Here is a 22516-nt window from a genome sequence, read left to right on the forward strand (position 1 = left end):
GGAAAATATTGAAGAAGTGCTTCAAGACTGTATGGCAGAAGAAAACACTGAGCAATTTGAAAAGACTGAAGAACCTGAGATTGAAGTAACTGAAACAAATGAAGTTATTGAATGGACTGAATACGAAGGATGCCAAAAATAGATTTGATTTCACAGGTAAATCAGGGTTGCAAATAGATGTATCAAGAAATATTATTTGTCTTGAGATGTTTTCATTATTTTTTGATGAAGTCATAAATCTTATTGTAACAGAAACAAATATGCCGAACAGAAAATTCATACTACCCAAGATTCACAGCAGAGTCATCCAAAAAAGTGGATTCCAACAACTGCTGATGAGATGAGAAAGTTTCTCGGGCTTCTTATGTGGATGGGACTAGTAAGATTGGGCAGTATTGCATCTTACTGGTCAACCAAACATATCTATAAAAATAACTTAGTAACAAAAATGTCTCGCATTGTTATGTTTCATTGTCTGAAAAGTGAATGAGGTTCACTTTTCATTGTCTGAAAAGTGAACCTCATTCACTTTTCAGACAATGAAACTGCTATTTCAGGGTACAGGCTCAGTAAGATACAACACCTGATAGATGTTATGCAGTTCAAATATCAGAAAATATTTTTCCCTGGCCAAGATTACGTTATTGGCAAAACTCTTATTCCTTGGAGGGGCAGGCTATTCCAACAATATATACCAAATAAAGCTCACAGATATGGAACCAAGCTGTTCAAGTTATGTATATCCTTCCAGGTATATCCAGGTATATCCTTCCACTGAAGGATATACCTGGTCGACCAAGGCAGGAAAAAAATGGAATTACTGTTCTAAAGTGGCGAGATGCTTGAGATGTGAGACTACACATCTCAAGATGTGTAGTCTCACATCTCACATCTCTTTGTTGTTTCTCACAGAAACAACAAAGCATGCTCCAGAAATGGTTGATGGACCCTCCACCAGTAAAGGAAGACAAAAAGAAGCCAAACAAAAACCACTTCCTATTCTAGCATATAATAAGGGAAAAGTAGGTATTGATCTGTTTGATCAAATGGGTTTGTATGCCACAACGCTAAGAAAGGGGATAAAGTGGTACTGGAAATTAGCGATAGAATATATACTTGGTATATCACTTGCCAATGCATACGTGGTATACAAGAGTGCCACACAAAAACAAATTAAAAACAAGAAGCTTTGGGGAAGAGATAGTTACGGATTTGCTAAATATAGAACGGTAGGAGAAACGTGAAAAGCCAAAATGTGGTAACTCTGATATACTAACGACAAAATTCGACACAAACAACAGGGAAGTTAGAAGAATGTGCAATTTTTGTTATGCAAAATTACGAGTTGGAAGAAAGATCAGTTGTTAGCAGAAAGGGGAAAAGAGTTTGACGTATTGCTCAGACTGCATTCGTCAGCCTTTCATGTGTTGGAATGTTTTGGACAACACCATAAATCTTTATAATTTTGTAATTATAAAATTCATAATAATAAAGAATTTTTAAATGATGAGCAGTTACTCGCTTATTTTTTCTCATAGCGCCATGCAAATTTCGTCATATGTATCACTCATGCTTTTCAAAAATAATGTAAATTTCCAACAATTGTCAGCACTATACAGTCGACGCAGCTCCCACTGAAACAGTGGGTGCCTGCAATATATCTCTTTTGCAATATATCTCACATCTCTTTGTTGTTTCTCACATCTCTTTGTTGTTTCTCACAGAAACAACAAAGCATGCTCCAGAAATGGTTGATGGACCCTCCACCAGTAAAGGAAGACAAAAAGAAGCCAAACAAAAACCACTTCCTATTCTAGCATATAATAAGGGAAAAGTAGGTATTGATCTGTTTGATCAAATGGGTTTGTATGCCACAACGCTAAGAAAGGGGATAAAGTGGTACTGGAAATTAGCGATAGAATATATACTTGGTATATCACTTGCCAATGCATACGTGGTATACAAGAGTGCCACACAAAAACAAATTAAAAACAAGAAGCTTTGGGGAAGAGATAGTTACGGATTTGCTAAATATAGAACGGTAGGAGAAACGTGAAAAGCCAAAATGTGGTAACTCTGATATACTAACGACAAAATTCGACACAAACAACAGGGAAGTTAGAAGAATGTGCAATTTTTGTTATGCAAAATTACGAGTTGGAAGAAAGATCAGTTGTTAGCAGAAAGGGGAAAAGAGTTTTGACGTATTGCTCAGACTGCATTCGTCAGCCTTTCATGTGTTGGAGTGTTTTGGACAACACCATAAATCTTTATAATTTTGTAATTATAAAATTCATAATAATAAAGAATTTTTAAATGATGAGCAGTTACTCGCTTATTTTTTCTCATAGCGCCATGCAAATTTCGTCATATGTATCACTCATGCTTTTCAAAAATAATGTAAATTTCCAACAATTGTCAGCACTATACAGTCGACGCAGCTCCCACTGAAACAGTGGGTGCCTGCAATATATGTCTGACGCGGGCCTGAAAAACCTAATGGTGTTGGACATATACAGCCAACGTGGCAGTCAATGCGTTAATGAAGGAAAATTGGGCACATGATGTCAAATTTTGCAAGTGATGTGATGGTTGGAGAGTTAATGATCAGTATCAAACCGTGCTCTTCAGAATGATGAATAATTTTTCAAGGATGGTCAGAAAAGTGATAACTATATTTTAATGCATAAAATGCAAGGTCTTACACTGGGAAAGGCAACCCCAAAAAAGGAGGGCCCATTCTCTCCTAGTGATGATATATTTGCTTGCAGAGAAGGTTATAATCACACTGTAAAAGGCAACCATAAGACTGCACTTGGAATACTCCATCCAAGTATGGATATTGCACCTAAAAAAAAGAGACAGAGCTTCTTCTTGAAAAGGTTATGAGATGGGCAATGCACTTGGTGAGGTCAACAAAGTGCTGGCTATGAGGAAATAAGAGCTGCAGAGCTTGGTAATAGGTACCTTAAAGGAGATCTGATTGAGTAAGGTTCTGAGAGAGAATAGCAAAAATGAATGAAGGTGAAAATTTCAGTTATACAAAGTAAATGACAGCAGAACTAGAGACCATTTCATGTTCACTCATTTTAACTATCTCCTCTCTGAGCCTTAACCTCAATCAGGTCCCCTATTTAAGTATCTATGTGAGGTACATATCAAACTGATTTTTTTTTTTTTTTTTTTTTGGTTGGTGTAATAAAAACCCTTGTGCTTCCTTGTACAATATGGCTAATACTATATATTCAGCATTGAATGAAGAAACAAAGCATGCTTAATTAGGGTAATTACCACTACATATCTCTAAAAACTTCAAATCCACCAACTTTCTCAAGTTTCCAAATTCTACGGTCATAATCTCTCTCTCTCTCTCTAAATTATTATAGAGATGTTACAGCAATACAAAATGAAACCCATGCAATCTTCATTCATTTAATTTAGTCCTTCTCTAAATTTTGTAATCTTCTCATCTCTGCAAGCCTAAGAAGTTTATTTCAAGTTGACTACTCTAGCTAAAGGCAAATTTTCATACATCTATTCTGCAGCTATCCTTTCTCAATTTAAAATTATGTCTACTTGCATATCTCATGAGAAGTAGTAAGTGTCCTCAGAAGTTACAGTACCCAATTCTTTTAAAGCCTTATAACTTCAATCAGAACAGCATTTTAATACTTAGCCTTCTGATGTAAATTTCTTCTTATTCTCCTCATATACATTCTTCTCCTCATAATATGAGGGGCCCATCGAGCTCTCAGCTGCCCAGCTCAACGACAGAGCTCCCTCTTGTGCATCAGGCAAAAGAGAAACAATCTCCAAGGCAGAATGCGCTGGTCCCAAAGGAACTAGTTATTGTTGGTGACACTATTGTCAGAGAGACAGGGAATATACTATGTAAGAAGGACAGGTGGAACAGGACCAGGGTATGTCTGCCAGGGGCAAAAGTTGATGACGTTGTAGAGCAGATATCATCTTTTAAGGGCACAAAAGGTGATATCGTTGTACACGTTTGAACTAATGACATTAAGAGTAAGAGAACTGCAGATTTACTCAACAAGTACAGGTCAATGTTGAAAAAAAGTCGCGAGTTAGGGATGAATGTGAAAGTGTCTGCAATTCTGCCCAGACACGATAGGAGGGAGTATATGATGAGAGCCTTGTCGATCAATTCAGCCCTGGAGAGACTGTGCAAGGCTCAAGGGGTAGAATTTTTTTCAGCCTGGTCTGTGCTTGTTGACAGGAGAGACTGCTTCTACAGGGATGGGGTACATTTAAATAGAAAGGGTGCAAGAATATTTGCTGATGCTATCAACGCAGAAAACTGCTAGCTTGGGGGGATACACAGACTAAAAGGTTAACAGTGGCCGCAGGCAGAGGCAAAAGTGATTCTTGCACTGCATCTATTAGAATGAGCAGCAGCCTGGAAAACAAGGTAATGGAGATTTCCAGGACTGTTGGGAGTCATAGTGGAACAAGTAAATACATGGGCTGTGTTAGGGTAACCAAGAGTAGGAACAGGTTCATGTATACTTGCATGTACACAATGCTAGGAGTATAGTTAATAAACACTAGTCAGACTTTTGTGGATTTATTGGATGATTGTTTTCTGCAGCAGCATGTTCGAGAGGCAACCAGAGAAAGTAATACTCTTGATCTGGTTATCAGCATTGATCATTCATGTATTAGGAATTTGCAGATTAAAGAACCACTAGGTGGCAGTGATCACAGTGTACTGACGTGGGATTTACTTAAAGATTTAATTACCATCAGGGGTAAAGGAAAGGGTTTTTGCTTCCGTAAAGGCGAGTACAGTGGTCTCCGACAGTTTTTAAATTCTGTACAGTGGGATCAACTGACGATGTTACCAACAGTAAATTCTAAGTGGGAAGCATTCAAGGAATTAATCATGGAAGCTACTAAAAGTTTCATACCTATTAAGAAATATTGTTCAAGGTTTAGGCCTAAATGGTTGTCAAATGAACTAATGAGACTCGTAACAGAGAAGAAAAATGCATGGGATGCATATAAATTATCAAGCGACTCAGAAGCCTATGGCTGGAGACTAGGCACCTGCGTGGTGATCTGATTGAGGTATATAAGGCCTTGAATGGATTGAGCACGTTGAATTCTGATGGGATCCTTCCACTTGTTCAGATTACGAACCTAAGGGGGCATAAATCCAAATTAAGAAAAGACAGATGTAGAATAGATGTGCGGAAATTTGCCTTTAGCCAGCGGGTAGTTAATTGCTGGAACAAACTTCCATCTGTCGTTGTGGAAGTTGATAGCTTGAATAAATTTAAGGAGGAACTGGACAGGCATTTGGAGGGAAAGGGGGGGGGTTTGGCTGATGCTGCATAAGCTCATACATTTGCTTTCTTGCATCACATGCCACTACTACTACTACATGATGAGCTTGAAGTGCTAGTCAAGATATCAAAGGCAGATATTGTTAGGATATCAGAGACGTGGTGTCACACAGACATAAGCAGTGCAGAATTGGAATTTGAAGAGTACAATGTGTACAGGAAGGATAGACAGGACAGGAAGGGAGGAGGGGCTATGCTGTTAGTTAAGAAACACAAAATCTAAGGAAGTGCATCCAATTTATGTTAGTGGACAATGCAGTGTTGAGTCTGTTTGGTATGAAATAAGGGAAAGGAAAAATGAGAATAGGTGTGTGTTATTGGCCTAATGAATCTGATGAGCATGAGCAATTGTGCAGAGAAATAGTAGGCCAGTAAATCAGAATGTCTTATAATGCGGGATTTTAAATTTCCAGATATTGACTGGAACTTGTGGACTGGTCATTCACACACTAGCAAGACTTTTGTGGATCTATTGGATGACTGTTTTCTACAGCAACATGTTCGAGAGGCAACCAGAGGGAGTAATACTCTTGATCTGATTATCAGCACTGATTATTCATCTATTAAGAATTTGCAGATAAAGGAACCACTGGGTGACAGTGATCACAATGTACTGATGTGAGAATTACTTAAAAATGTAACTACCATCAAGGGTAAAGGGAAGGGTTTTTGCTTTTGTAAAGGTGACTACAGAGGTCTCAGACAGTTTTTAAATTCTGTACAGTGGGATAAACTGATGACATTACCAACACTGAATTCTAAATGGGAAGCCTTCAGGGACTTAATTTTGGAGGCTACTAGGCTTTTCATTCAACTAAGAAATACTGTTCAAGGTTTAGACCTAAATGGATGTCAGATGATACAGAAGCCTATGGCAGGTATAAACTAGTCTGTAATCAAGTCACAAAGGAGGTTAGGCAAGCGAAGGCAGATTACGAGAAATCTTTGGCAAAGGATGCAAAGAGTTCTTTACTTATGTAAACTCTAGAAGGAAAGGAATGAATCAGATTGGACCACTTAACGTAGATGGGTTGACTATTGATGATCATGCTCAGGTAGCTGATAAACTGAATGAGTATTTTGCATCTACATTCACACATGAGGTGTTATTCAATGAGGAGAGTGACAGAAGTTTATCAAAAACAATAACTGAGATATCTCTGAGATAACTGAGAGCAAAGTGGAGGAGAAATTGTTGAAGTTAAACATAAGGAAGGTACCTGGGATGGATGTGATCTATCCAGTTATATTAAAGGAGGCAGCAAAGGAAGTAAGCAAACCCTTAGCCATAATTATGAGAGCTTCCTTGGACTCAGGGGAGGTCCCCATTGAGGTGTGCAAATGTATTACCAATTCACAAAGGGGGGGTTCAAAAGGTGACACAAGTAACTACAGACCTGTTAGTTTAACTTGTGTTCCAGGGAAAATAATAGAATCACTAGTTAAAGAAGCATTGCAGGATCATCTAGACAAGACTGCAGTAATAGTTCAGACACAGCATGGGTTTGTTAAAGAGAGGTCTTGTCTGACCAATTTGAATGGATACTATGTGGTCACAAAGGAACTGAATGCCAAATATAATTTTGATGTCATATACTTGGATTTCAGAAAAGCTTTTGATACTGCTGCACATGGAAGACTGTACAAATTGGAGAGGTATTGCATCAAGGGTAAGTTGCTACAATGGATAAAGGGATGGTTGAATGGGAGACGACAGAGAGTGGTAATCAATGGACACTGCTCTTCGTGGACAAATGTTATTAGTGGAGTTCCCCAGGGAACTCCACTAATAACATTCGGTGTTTGGCCCATTGTTGTTTTGTATATTTATCAATGATATTGATGAAGGTATATCAGGTTTAATGTCCAAGTTTGCAGATGGTACAAAGGTTGGCAAGGTTGTTAAAGACACTAAAGACAGTAGGATACTCCAAATGGATCTAGATAAGTTGGGAAAATGGGCTGAGAAGTGGCAACTGAAGTTTAACATTGACAAGTGCAAATTACTGCATATGGGTATCAATAACCAAAGAGAAATGTACGAACTGTGTGGTGCTACACTCAGGGAAGTAGAAAGTCAAAAAGACCCGAGGGTAATTGTGCAGTCAAATATGAAGTTTGCTGAGCAGTGCAGGAAGAGGCTGCCAGGGCAGGTCATGGAGTCTTGTCAATGATATATAGGAATTTTGCTAGCACGGACAGGGAGGTGTTTATCCCGTTATACAAGGCAATGGTCAGGCCACACCTAGAGTACTATGTAGGAAGGATGTAGAGTTGCTTGAGCATGTACAGAGAAGGGCAACAAGATTGGTGAGGGGAACAAAGGGGTGCTCTTACCAAGAAAGGCTTAAGTTCTGCAAATTGCAGTGTCTAGATAGTAGGCACCTGCAAGGTGATCTGATTGAGGTGTACAAGGCCTTGAATGGGTTGAGCAAGCTGAATGCTGATGGGATTCTTCCTCTTGCTCAGACTAAGAACCTGAGGGGACACAGTTTAAAATTGAGGAAAGATAGTTGTAGAACAGATGTGTGGAAATTTGCCTTTATCCTGCGGGTAGTTGATTGGTAGAACAGGCTTCCATCTTTTGTTGTGGAAGCTAATAGCCTAAATAAATTTAAGGCTGAGCTGGACAGGCATTTGGAACGAATGGAGGGGTGAAATGGGAGGATTTTTTTTTTTTTTGGCTGATGCTGCATAAGCTTGCTTTCTTGCATCATATGCCTCTACTAATGCTAATCTTATTAAACAAATTTCTCACTCATTGCACTCTTTCCTTCCTAGGTGGTCTCAAACTAACAACTTTTCATAATACTATTTCAAAATCCACATGCTCTTTATCAAGCCTATACAATTTCTTATAGTTAGTGACATTTATCACAATATCATTTCTCTAGTCGAACAAGTTGATTTGAAGTTTTATTTATGTTGATATTTGATTAATATTCAATTGACATTTTTCTTTAAATTTAGTTTACTAATATGATTATTTCCAACTTAATGACATATGAATGCTTTACACATACTGCAAGACCAAATTAAAAATACTTACTAAAATCACCACTTGATCTTGCTTGAGAAAGGTCTCTATAAAACTCTGTCCTGTGTGACTGCTTCAGTCCAGTACATAAACCAAAATCTGATAGTTTGATATGTCCCTATATTATAGAAAATAATATAGTTTAGTACAACGAGAGGACAAAAAAAAAATTTATAAATTACTACAGGAGCAACGTCCAAAATCTAGCAATCTTGGGACATGGAGATTGCTGGTTTTTGGCTAATAAATCTGACCAAACATGTCAAAATTTAGATATGGATAAAATGGAGAATGCAATTAGCAGCACAGCCATTTTTTTTTTTTTTTTTTTACATGAATAACTTATTTTCAGTAACTACATTATTTTATTCATATTTATTCTTTCATCCCAAGTACTGATTAAAAGTTCTTCTTGTTGTTTTTTAGGAGCATTAGCAACTAAGGCCATATTGCTCCGCGGATATGTGGTCGTCATTCCCTGACCTTTCCACATCCTCCGTATTTGGTGGTCACGGGCTCGAACCCCGGTGTAATCAAGAAGCATGTGCTACGCACTGCTGCTCCTACCCACGGAGGCACCATTAATGAAAAGTAAGAAATAAGAAATTTGACACACAAAGTTACCAAGGCAACCTACAAAAATCTTTCCAGTAATATTCCATTTAAAAAAAATGAAATAGAAATCAAAAAAAAGATAAGGAGAAAACATATTTTTTATAGTTTTCTTTAGCAATAAAACTAAAGGCTTTTAGGTCCCCTCCCCACATTTCACATGATAGACAATGAACATTTTCCCATTGCTTTTCTGGCCACAGGAAAGTTGTTGGCAAATACTGGAACACCAATTACCTTGAAATCATAAGAAGAAGAAAAAAATGGGGGGGGGCATTTCAACACAGAGTCAGGATAATCTTTCAGTGAAGACAGGAGACAAGTCCATTTATACAGTTTTCGGTTTTCTAAACAATACACATACCTGTATTGTGTTATCAGCCAAATATGCTCTTGAGAATTAAATGAAAGTAGCAATTATAAACAAAATTCTCTGTATCTGCATTCAGATATCTTTAATACAGTACAAGCATACTTGTTTTACTCACTGAAACATTAAACAGCTATACAGCATGCTATTCACAAGCTTTTCCCAGATCTGTACTTCAGATCTAAACACTAACTTTGCCTTCATCATATAAAAAATATCTACACCGACTACCATGCCCGTCTCAAGAGTCCATTGTTTCAAGAGAACCCATATCCCTGTATTTCTTGAGTCTTACATGGCAAGCTTTACCCAAAGCTTGCTGTGAGCTATCAAGCAAAATATCTTGTGCAAGTTTTTTTTATTTCCATGTAACAAATTATATGCAACAAACTGTATACGTAATAAGAAAAGAAGATATATGATACAGCCCAGATCTCGTGCACTCTCTCTAATTTTAGAAATAAGTAAAGATTTAGTATTAGCATATGCAGAGGCACATGGTGCAAGAAAGCAAGCTTATTTAGCATTAGCCAACAGAAAAAAAAAACCCTCTTCCCATTTCACCCATCCATTAACTTCAAAAGTTTGTCTACTTCAGCCTTGAATTTATTTATGCTGTCAACTTCCACAATGGCAGACGGACATTTGTTCCAACTATCAACCATCTGCTAGCCAAAAGAAAATTTCCGCACATTTATTCTACAACCGTCTTTCCTCGATTTGAATTTATGCCCCCTTCAAGGACTCATACACCTCAAGCAGATCACCTCACAGGTGCCTAGTCTCCAGACGCTGCAATTTGCAAAAATTAAGCCCATCTTCGTAATGGCAACCCTTTGTTTCACTCACTAATCTCACTGCCATTCTCTGCACTTGTTGTAGTAGCTCAACGTCTTTTCTAAAATGAGATCTCCAGACCTGTACGCAGTATTCAAGGTATGGCCTGACCATTGCCTTATACAAGGTGATAATCACCTCCTTATATCTGTGAGCAAAATTCCTATATATCATTGACAAGACCTCATTTGAGCTACCCTTGCATCCTGTCTGCACTACTCAGAAAACTTCATATCTGACTGCACAATTAGCCCCAAGTCTTTTTCATTCTCCACTACCCTGAGTTTAGTACCACACAGTTCGTATGTTACTCTGGGGTTACTGTTACACATACGCAGTACTTTGCATTTGTCAATGTTAAACTTCAGTTGCCACTTCTCAGCCCATCTGCTCAACTTTTCTAGATCCTGTTGCAGTAGCATACCATCCTTACTGTCATTAACAACCCTAATAACCTTGGGCACTATGCCTTATATACCTTCATCAATATCACTGATAAATACAGAAATCAACAATGGGTATAACACAGACCCCTGGGGAACTCCACTAATAACATTAATCCACGAAGAGCACTGTCCACTGGTTACTACTCTGTCTTCACCCACTCAACCATCCTTTTATCCATTGCAGCAGCTTGCCCTTAATGCCATACTGCTCAACTTGTACAGTAGTCTTCCATGTGCAACAGTATCAAAAGCTGTCCTAAAATCCAAATATATGATATCAAAATTATTCTTTGCATGCAGTTCCTTTGTAACCACATCATAGCATCCAATCAAATTGGTCAGACATGACTTCTTAACAAATCCATGTTGCATCTGAACTATAACTGCAGTCTTGTCTAGATGATCCTGCAGTGCATCTTTAACCAGTGGCTCCATTATTTTCCCAGGAACAGAAGTTAAACTAACAGGTCTGTAATTACTCATGTCACCTTTCGATTCCCCTTTGTGAATTGGGGAAACATTTGGACATCTCCCGAGTCCAAGGATGCCCTTGTAATCATGGCTAAGGGCAAGCTTACTTCCTTTGCTGCCTCTTTTAATATAACTGGATAGATCCCATCCACCTCAGGTATCTTCCTTACATTTAACTTCAGCCATTTCTCCTCTACTTTACACTCAGTTATTAAAAATCATTTAGCTCACCGGCCAGAGTTCGATAAACTTCTGACATTCCCATTCCCTGAATAACTCCTAACATGTGAATGTGGATGTAAAATAATACTCATTCAGTTTGTGGATGCAAAATACTCATTCATGAATAATCGAACTATCGATATCAAGTGGACCAATCTGATTCTCACCTTTCTTCTAGAGTTTACATAAGTAAAGAACTCTATTTTTCTTTGCGTCCTTTGCCAAAGATTTCTTGTAATCTGCCTTTTCTTGCCTAACCTCCTTTGTCACTTGATTACAGACTATCTTATATCCACCACAGGCATCTGTCTCTTGATAATTTATATGCATAAACGCATTTTGATTCTCTTCCAGGAGTCTCATTAGTTCATCTGACATCCATTTATGCCTAAACCTTGTACAGTATTTCTTAGTTGGTATGAAAAGCCTAGTACCATCCAAGATTAATTCCTTAAATGCTTCCCCTTTAGAATCTGCTGTTGGTAACATCACCAGTTGGTCCCACTGTATAGAATTTAAAAACCGAGACCACTGTAGTCACCTTTACGAAAGCAAAAACCCTTCACTTTACCCTTGATGGTAGTTACATCTTTGATGTTTGTTTGTTATTTGGTTTTTAGGAGCATTAGCAACTAAGGCCATATTGCTCCGGGAATATGCGGTGGTCATTCCCTTGACCTTTCCGCATCCTCCATATTTGGTGGTGACGGGCTCAAACCCCGGTCTAATCAGGAAGCGTGTGCTATGCACTGCTGCTCCTTCCCACTTGGCTACGGAGGCGCCTTTTACATCTTTGAGTAAATCCCATATCAGTACACTGTGTTCGCTCCCACCCAAGTGGTTCCTTTATCTGCAGATTCTTAATGCATGAATAATCACTGCTGATAATCAGATCAAGAGTATTATTCCCTCTGGTTGCCTCTCGAATATGTTGCTGTAAAAAACAATCATTCAATAAATCTACAAAAGTCTTGCTAGTGTATGAGTGATCAACCCACAAGTTCCAGTCAATATCTGGAAAGTTAAAATCCCCCATTACAAGACAATCTGATTTACTGGCCACTATTTCTCTATAGAGTTGTTCATTGTACTCTATCAGTGATTAGGACTATAACACACTACTACTCTCAACTTTGCTTTCCCAGTGCTTATGTCACACCAAACAAACTCAACACTGCATTGTCCACCTATGTAAACTGGATGTACTTCCTAGATTTTATGTTTCTCTTAACTAACAGCATGATCCCTCCTCCTTTCTATACACATTGTACCACCAAAATTCCAATTCTTCATTCCTTAATTTCTGTGTGACACCAAGACTCTGACATCTCAACGATATCCACCTTATGTCTTCCCCAGCACCTCAAATTCATCAAATTTATTTACTATACTCCTAGCATTGGTGTACATGCAAGTATACATAGACCTATTCTTACTCTTAGTTACCCTAACACAACCCATGTATTTACTTGTTTCATGATGACTCCCAGCAGTCCTTGAAATCCCCAGCACCTCACTTTCCAGACTGCTGCTCATTCCAATAGAAGCAATGCAAGAATCACTTTCACCTCTGCCTATGGCTACTGTTAATCTATTAGTCTATGAATCCCCCCCAAGCTAGCATTTTTCCAACCCACCTAACACTGCCTCGATAGCATCAGCAAATATTCTTGCTCCCTTTCTATTTAAGTGTATCCCATCACTGTAGAAAAAATTTCTCCTGTTAACAAGCACAGACAACACTGAAAAAAAATTCTACCCCATGAGCCTTGCATGATCTCTCCCGGGCCGAACTGATTGACAAGGCCTTCATCATATACTCCCTCCTATCGTGTCTGGGCAGAATTGTAGACTTTCAAATTTAACCCTAACCGCAAGTTTTTTTCAACATTGACCTGTGCTTGTTAAGTAAGTCCGCAGATCTCCTACTCTTAATGTTATTAGTACCAACATGTACAACAATATCACCCTTTGTGCCCTTAAAAGAGATCTGTTGTACAATGTCATCAACTTTTGGTCCTGGTCCTATTCCACCTATCATTTTTGCACAATATATTTCCTGACAATAAAATCACCGACAATAACTAGCTCCTATGGAACAAGTGCATTCTGCCCTGAGGGTTGCTGCTGTGTTGCCTGATGCACAAGAGTGAGCTTTAGCATTGAGCTTGATGGGCTCCCCCATTTTAATTCCTTCAAGGGCATCTACCCTACTCTTCAAAATCTCATAGATGTCCATCAGAACGCTCAGTTGGTGCCTAATTTCTTGACACTCTCTGCACTTAGCACACGCAAATACATTTTCCTTGGCCAGATCATGGTCTGTTCCAGAAAGTTCCGCAAACATCACAAATTGCACATTTTTTTAGGATGTGAAGCATTGGAGAATCGCCCTCTTCGGTTCTTCCCCGAGCCACTGCACTTCTGCTACTTTGTGCAGATATATTTAACTATGTTCGATGTTTGGAAACTAATAGCTGTTTTTAACTCAGTTTTTTACAATGATTTCAGAAATTAAATTTGTTTTTTTTCTATCACATACTGTTTTTCTTCACAAATCACTTAAGTTGATGTCATGAGTTGTATTATTGAATATATAAAGTTAAGAATAAATGCTGGAAATTTGTACACTAAATGTTCATATGTGGTAACATTGTCTTCAGTCATTTGTTTTTAACCTTGAGAGCTCCATGCAGCATTATTTATCAGTGTGAGCTCAGTTTATTTTTGAGGTTTTCATGTCAAACTTGTGCTGGAAAGTGAGTAAAATGTCTTCACATAAGTGTTTGAACAACATGAACTTATTTTGCTATATTTGTGGAAGTTGTGTAGTCCTTAAGCAAAGACAAGATATTACAGAATTTGTAAAAAAATGTGTATTGTGCTTATTTTGGAGTAAAACCTTCATGACCAAGATAAACATTGGGCTCCACATAAAGTTTGCCAAAAGTGTGTTGAAGCATTGAGACTGCGGAAAAATGGTAAAAAGAAGGCTATACCAATTGTAATTCCCGTGCTTTGGCAGGAACCTGCAAACCACTGTGTTGACTGTTACATTTGCTTAGTTAATTAAAGGATACAATAAAAAGAGTTAAGAATTGCATTGTGTATCCTAATATTCCATCTGCCATTAGACTAGTCCCACATGGAGATAACCTGCTGATTCCATGTCCTCCACTTATATTGGAGAACATAGTAGAAGAGTGCTGAAAGTTAAACTTTCTGAAAATGAAACTTAAATCTACATGTCTGGAGACATTGAATCCAGCCCTCAACTGTTTTCACAGCATGAACTCAATGATCTGGTAAGAGATTTAAATTTACAAAAGGAACCTGCAGAAATCCTTGGTTCCAGACTTAAGTCAAAAAATCTAGCATATGGGATATTTTTCTCATGGTACGACACAGAGAACAAGAACTAGTTGCCTACTTTTTTGATGATGATTCTATGGTTTTTTGCAGTAATATAAATGACTTAATAAACTATTTAGGACAGGGCCAGTGCTAGCATTTGTGGCACCCGAGGCAAAACCTTGTAATAGCATAAGGTTGGTGGCAATTTGAATTGATTTTACTTGTTGCCACTGCTGCTATGGGGGGGGGAATGGGTGGCACTTGTTTGGCATCACTGATATGGCAGTTCGAATAAATTTTGTCTCCCATGATCCTATGCACAGATGATATCACATCTCTGGCGCTACTCCGCTATTTTTTGCCACAATTTTTTAAATTTAATTTAAATTTTGTTACTAGATGGAGCCAGAAGATTTTTTCCATAAAAATATTTTTCTTTTTGTGGTGGGATTCAAATGGAGGTCCATGTGCTTTATCGGTCAATGTCCTAACCAGCTAATAAGACATTTATTTACAACACTGAAAATGAGGTATTAGAATGTAATTTGAACACTATTATTTTTTATCAACAAATTAGTTTTAATGAACAAATTTTAATAGTGCTTAATCAACAAATTAATACTGATTAACCAACAAAATAATATTAGTTGTATTTCTCTGACTGAAAATATAGTGTATTCATGAATTTTAAGTAAATTTTTAATTTCACATTAGTGCTTAATCAAAGAATTAATTATTTTGAATAGTGAATCAACAAATTAATAGTGCTTAATGAACAAAATAATATTTCCCCAACTGAAAATATAAAGCGTTTTTCTTTAAAAAAGTATTCATGAATTTTAAGTAAATATTTTTTAATTTCACTAAGAAACAGATTTTAAGGTTGGTGTATAAGCTGGTTCTGGGGATCTGAAGGGGGGGTTGTATGTGGTCCGCTTCTCTGGATATCTGGACTATTTTCTGCCCCCCCAACAGCATGGTCTGATGATGGGTATTGGTAAGACGCCTGGAACATCATCTTAAATGTATAGTGGTTTAGGCAATTAGCTTAATAAACTATATTATTAATTTCACGTGGTATACGAATGATATTAATTATATTAATAATCTTAATGGGGCTATACAACCCCATTATGATTATTACTATAATTGATACCATTAATAACATCCAGTAACATCCTTCCCTAACTATATTTCTTTCTTAAATAATCTATAAAATGCAAGAAGGTGAGATGTGAATATTTATTGTAATTAAATTTTAAGCCTTCAATACCTACACTTTTGACTGAATAATCAACGCTTACACTCAGCATTACAAGAGTGATTACCAGAATTTTATGGTCTGACTAACAGTACACCAGCATGTATTTCTGCACTCAACGTCATTAAGGGATTATGGATTACTGTAGCTATCGCTGTGGTATATTTGTAGAATTGTAGATAGTGAAAACCTAACAGTACAATAAATAAGAAAAGATATTTTGTATTTGGGGTAGAGAGAAAGTAGAAATTTGATATTGAACGTTAAATGTAAAACATATTTTATTAACGGCACTGTGCCTATTTTAGGCAACACCTGAGGCAAGTGCCTCACTTGCACACACCCCTAGTGCAGGCCCTGATTTAGGAATTAGTTACAATCCTACACAGTAGAGACTTTTTATTGACTTGTCAAAGAGGAGTCGCAAAGACATGTTGCTCCACAATGGAAATAAATAAGGGTCAAACTCAGTAGATCATCGTGTGCATTTTAAAGAAACATATGAAAACTTCAAGAAGTTGTTGATGGATATTAAGTACGGTTGGTTGGTCTGTGCTGACTTTAAAGTGATAGGCAAGTTAACTGGACAGCAATCTGGCTACACAAAAATGCCTTGCTTTTTGTGCGAGTCAGACAGTCAGGCAAGAAGTAAACACTGGGATGTCAAGGTCTGGCCAAAGAAGAGACTGGATTAAAGAACACAGCTCATAAACCACCGACAGTCCCCAAAACTGTCCTCCTTTCTCACCCTTGCATATCAAACTGAGTTTGATAAAACGGTCTGTAAAAGCTTTACCTCAGGAAAGTCCATGCTTCAACTACTTTTGTACTAAATTCCCATCCCCCCCCACTAAAAAAAATTAAAATATAAAAGTGTATAATTCCGGTTCGTGTGACACAAAGCAGAAGGGAGCAAAGTGACCTTCTGACTTGTGAGTACAAAATATTAATTTATTTCATCTATTTTTCCTGCCCTGCAACTGATTAAACATTTTTTTTCATATAGCAATACAGCCTGCATAATTTTTCTATAAATAAATGAAAAGACACAACACAGTTGAAAATTATAAAAAAAAGTGTCTCTTTTTGTAGAATACATCAAAAGTGGCATTGCAAATTACAGGCTCAGGTGCACTCTCTCTCTCTCTCTCTCTCTCTCTCTCTCATCTCTGAAAAATTAATTTTTCAGAGATGAGAGAGAGAGAAATACTAAAATCTACAAACTGAAGAATCCATCCCCTTTCTAATGTTTGTTCTCTCTTTGTCTCAACAAATTAATCTATCATAAAATGAATGCAGAATACACAAATTTAGAAGAGTGTCTCTTAACTAAGGAAACCTAAAAAATTTTAATACTCTATAATATAATATTTATCATAAATAAATGTATTAACATTTTATTTAAAATGTTTATTAACATTTTATTTAAAAAAAGGTGAATAATTGACTGCATAACCAAAAAGGAAAATAGAAATGCTCAAAATTACCCGTGCATCTAAAAGAAGGTTATCTGGCTTGATATCCCTGTGAATAAAACCAAGTTTATGAATAGAATTAATTGCTAAAGCTGTTTCTGCTATATAGAACTGGGTACATTCTTCAGATAATGTATCTTTTTTCATGAGTAATGTCATCATGTCACCTATAAAAAAATCAATTCAATCAAAAAATAAAAAAAGATAATTTACTTTGAAGAAAATATTATGAAAAATCTATCAAAACTTCAGCTTACAATGTGTGGTTTAAGGTACACACTGTAGAAAAAAAAAAAAAAAAAAATTACACACACACACACACACATATATATATATATATATATATATATATATATATATATGTATGCTTAATTATTTATTTATTTATTTTATTATAATTTAACTTTTGTCAATATTTAATGGTAGTATATATATATATAATTTATATTAATATTAAATTAAGTAAATATAAATGGATGTGAAAGTTACACAAGGTGCCAGTAACTATAAGGGTGAGGAAAGTAGAAAAAGAAGAATAGTAGATTAGTGAAAGGATGTTACATTTATACTTACTTAATTTAATTTAATATTAATACAAATTACATATTTTCTTACATCCTTTAATGCTGCTTTGCACTTTTAGGTGCATCTGTCATATAAACAGCTAAATACACTATATTATCTTGCTTTCCCCAAAACCATTTCATCTACTGTTTACCTCTTTTCTATGTGACTTTTTTAAGAGTTACATTAAAAACCCATTTATATATACAGTTGATTCCGGTTATTTGGGACACATTGGGACTAGTGCATTTTGGCCCGATTAAGGGGCTGCTCCAATTATCCAAAGTTTCATGTAAATAGTTAAAAATACAACGGACCTCCAGCTTTACAATTGGTTCACTGTAAAATCAAATCACGTTACGATGGGCTCACCATAGTAAAGTACTGTTCACTATACGATATGTCATTGTGATCACGTTTGTGAATTGAATTTTAATTCCATTAAACAGCAATTCTAATTAGCGAAAATAGGAGGAATATTATCCATCACAGGCTATAAAAATAAAGATATATTAAGCATAAATTTACCCTTTATTACCTTACCAATTAAAAAATTAACTGATACATGAAAATCGGAAGAATATAGGTGATAATAGGAATAATTAATACGTACTGTAATATGTACATACTAATTAGCTGACATTTCTGTTCACTGACATTTGTGGATGGGGGTTAAAATTTAAAACAGTAAAAAGATAAGCAATCAATAACAAAGAACACGGCACACACAAATTGCACGAAACACGATACGCAAGCATAAGTGAGAACGGAGTAACAAGTTACGAAGCTTTAAAAATTGGAATGAAGAGAAGATTCTGAAAATTAATTTTTTTATATGATTGAAGATTTCGTGGAAGTGTAAACATTTCACCATAATAACCCACAGATTTCCAGCTGTCGGTATTATCACAAATTCAATAAGATCGAGTTTAGTATCCATTTATGATAGATAGCACTAACAGAAAAGCCCAATAAAAAGGCGGCTATAAAAAGAACGCAGCTAATTGTTTTTACTGTTTTATGGTTGCGACCTCCAGAAATCCGACTGAATCACGTGGTACGATCGGAGACAATCGTAGGGTAACTGGGGCAGGAGACCGCAGCACTCCAGTGCTGCGGTTTCCTGCTCTGATTAAACGGCATGTTGTCCCAATTAAGCGAAGTAAACCCTGGCTATTTTCTCGATTGGGTTTGGTTTTTTAAGATTTGCCCCAAATAAATGGCTGCCCCAATTAACCGGTGGCTCAAATAACCGGAATCCACAGTATATATAATCTGTGTTGTGTGTGCCATTGGAAAAAAAAAAACACATTAAAGTGACGTTTCAGGCATTTTACTGATATCATCAGACAACGTAGCTGACATTCACCGCTTGCCATTACTCCCAGAAACCTGGAAGGTTTCTGGGAGCAATGGCAAGAGGAGTCTGCTAGCAGTGTGGTCTGATGACAGGTATCGGTGAGATGCCTGAAACTTCACTTAATGTATAGTAGTTTACACAAACAGCTAAATAAACTATATTATTAATTTCATGTGGTATATGAGTGGTATTAAATATAGTAATAATCTTAATTACTAAAATCATTATAGCTAATTATCACATAAAGATGCACTGAATGGTACATTATCAAGGCTAGTACCATTCAATACATCCAAATAATAATCAGCAAGAGCTATTTGTTTCTGATTGCTGCCTGCCAGTAAAAGCAGGACCTAACAATATGCCAAAAAGAGAAAGATATAATAAAGAGTTGCAATAAAAAAGATTAATTTATCAAAATTTAGGAGCATATTGGCAGAATAACAGCTAGCCACAGATAGCAGACTAAACAAATATATATATATCAGATGGGGGAGGGGGATTAACAGAGGATAATAAATAAGCCGAGGCTAAACAGAGGCAAAGTGAGGAAAGAAATAAACAGAAGTACCCAATGCTTCTTCAATACTCTAATAAATAATGGAGAATAAAAATTTTAGAATATATGATAGCACACACACACACACACACACTTAAAGAGAAGATCAAAGCAAATAACAATGGTACAGTCAGTCCTCGTATAACACGTGTTTGCACTACACGAATTCGATCATACACGATTTATAAATAGGGGAATGATATCTTATATAACACGAACCGAATTCGCTTATGCACGATTCGCCTTTGTGTTTACAAGAAATGGCAGTCGAACGCAGAATCACCCCAACCGAATGCAACACGATAGGAATGAAGAGAAGATTCTGAAAATGTATTTATATTTTTTATATCAATGAAGGGGAAACACATTTCACCATAATAATGTAAAAACCAACACAATTCCAGCTGTAGGTATAATCGCAAATGCAATTAGATCGAGTTTACTACCAGTTTATAACAGATTCCACTAGCAGAAACGCAACTGGAAATTGTTTTATGGTAGTAACGCCCAGAAATGTGCTTTAGTAAAAATGTGAGGTGTTAATAGTGTATTTCTGGCTTTATGGTGTTGTTTATTCAGTTGCTACACGTGCCCAGCTTTCTTTATGTGTATCAAACGTGCCTCCTCGTTTTGTAATTGTGCTTTATTCCCTAAAAATGAGTAAAATACTTAAAAGGTGTGAAAAGGAAGCGTCCTGGTGAAGACACTGCAGATTCAGAGAGAAAAAGAAAAGCAATATCGATAAACAGAGGCGGACTGGGTCAAAAATTCTTACCCGGGAAAATTTATAGTGGCCTCATACTATGGTTTATGGCAAAATTCACACCGGCCACAGGCCCACCGGGGTTTCCCCGGTAAGGCTTATGGCCAGTCCGCTTCTGTCGAGCCGACCGGGCTAGCCGAGTGGGTAAAGTACCTGCCCGGCAACCCAAAGGTCGCGGGTTCGATTCCCGCCTCGGGCTTGGATCAAAGTACTGCAAAAACCTTGGGAGGTGCAATATGGCCACAGAAGCCGATGCGCCAACAACTACCAAATCAAAAAAAAAAAAAAAAAAAAAAAAAGCTTCTGTCGATAGAGAAAAAATATGAAATTGTGAAACGCTTTGAGCGAAATGAAAGACCATGTGATATTACACGTGCTACAGGCCTAAATGAGGCAATGCTGAGAATTACAAAGAATGCAGAGAAAATAAAAACAACTTTCATAGCAGAACAACTCAAAGTGTAATTAAAATCCATTAGATTAAGACACAAAGAATTGGAAGAGATGGAACGGCTGTCATCTGTTTGGTTAGAAAAATCAAACAAAAAAGTTTGCTTACGATAGAAGCAAAAGCATTAGCAATATTTTATTACGATTATTTATTGTGTTTGGTAATGTTTTGGTTACAAATGTGTGTTCAATCTTGGGTGGTCGGCACCTAACCCTATTTTTCCCCATAGGGCCTGTTGTTTATATTGCATGATTTTGCATTGCACGAGGGTTTCTAGGAACACAACTATCGCGCTATACGAGGACTGACTGTACTTGGACGTACTGGGAGCATACATTCCAAACCACGGGGTGGGATCCTGGTATTTCAGTAAGGCAAAAAGCAATCACTGAATATGCAATGCTTAGATCAATTAAGACAAACCTATGGTAAAATATAAAAAAAAATTTAAGCAAAACAAAAACTGAGAAATTAAAACATTAAATAAAAGAAATCAATAACAGACATCTGCAAAACTTTTTTCACATATTATTTATTGAGTCAATTATGCTCCATAATAAAATTATATAGATGAAATCATAGGAGAATAAAAGGGAAAAAAAAAAAAAAAAACTCAATAATATTAAATTTAAATTAAATTTTCTGTTTATACTCCAGCATGACAACCAAGTCAGTAGAGTTTACAATAAATCGTCAATACAAATATTTATCGTATTTAGTAGTCACGGGCTTGAACCCTGATCCACTCAAGGAATGCATGCTATGCACTCTCGCTCCTGACCACTCAGCTATGTCAGGCCTTGTATATATATATGATAGAATATACTGAGAGGAGAGAAAAAAAAAAAAAAAGAGAGAAAAGCTTTGTCTTTTTTTTTTTTTTTTTGAGGCTTCCTTTCCTTTTGAAGCTTAGGGTATATACCTTCTATTTCTGTACTAACTAACCTGTTTTCCATTTTTATATTATTATTATCCATGTTCTCTCTCTCTCTCTATCCAATAAACATACACAGTAATTACTACTAAGATCAAAGTAATTCTTCTAGCACTACTATGTCTAATATAATTCTAACATAACTCTTCAGCATTCTCACTGTGTTCTATTCTGTTAACATATTATTGTTGATGTTAGAAACCCTCCTATGTGACACAAAATGTGTTCTTGACATTTTGTTATCACTGGATTCAGAATTTTTTTTGCTGCATAAAATGTCTTAATTTCAGACATTTTCCCACATAGGAGGTATTCACCATGTTATGCAGCAAAACAAATTCTGAATTGAGTGATAACAAAATGTCAAGAACACATTTTGGGTCACATAGGAGGTTTTCTAACATCAATGACGATATGTTCTTTTAATTCAGGTG

General features: G+C 36.6%; 1 protein-coding gene across 3 annotated transcripts in view; it reads right to left on the reverse strand.

Moving 5' to 3' along the window:
• The window catches only part of LOC150077321 (serine/threonine-protein kinase tricornered-like), a 273055-nt gene that overhangs the window by 59569 nt on the left and 190970 nt on the right, over positions 1-22516 (reverse strand). For 2 of the 3 annotated variants that reach the window (XM_090386937.1, XM_090386938.1), the window contains exons 6-7: positions 17464-17618; positions 8416-8521 (exon numbers count right to left, since the gene is read on the reverse strand). In XM_090386937.1, coding sequence (XP_090243063.1) covers positions 8416-8521; positions 17464-17618 — 261 coding nt within the window. The remainder of the gene's footprint in view (positions 1-8415; positions 8522-17463; positions 17619-22516) is intronic. The other variant, XM_090386939.1, reaches the window with a different exon arrangement.

Source organism: Mastigoproctus giganteus, chromosome 12 (assembly GCF_048544385.1).
Source record: "Mastigoproctus giganteus isolate SK-2022 chromosome 12, ASM4854438v1, whole genome shotgun sequence".
Taxonomy (NCBI): domain Eukaryota; kingdom Metazoa; phylum Arthropoda; class Arachnida; order Uropygi; family Thelyphonidae; genus Mastigoproctus; species Mastigoproctus giganteus.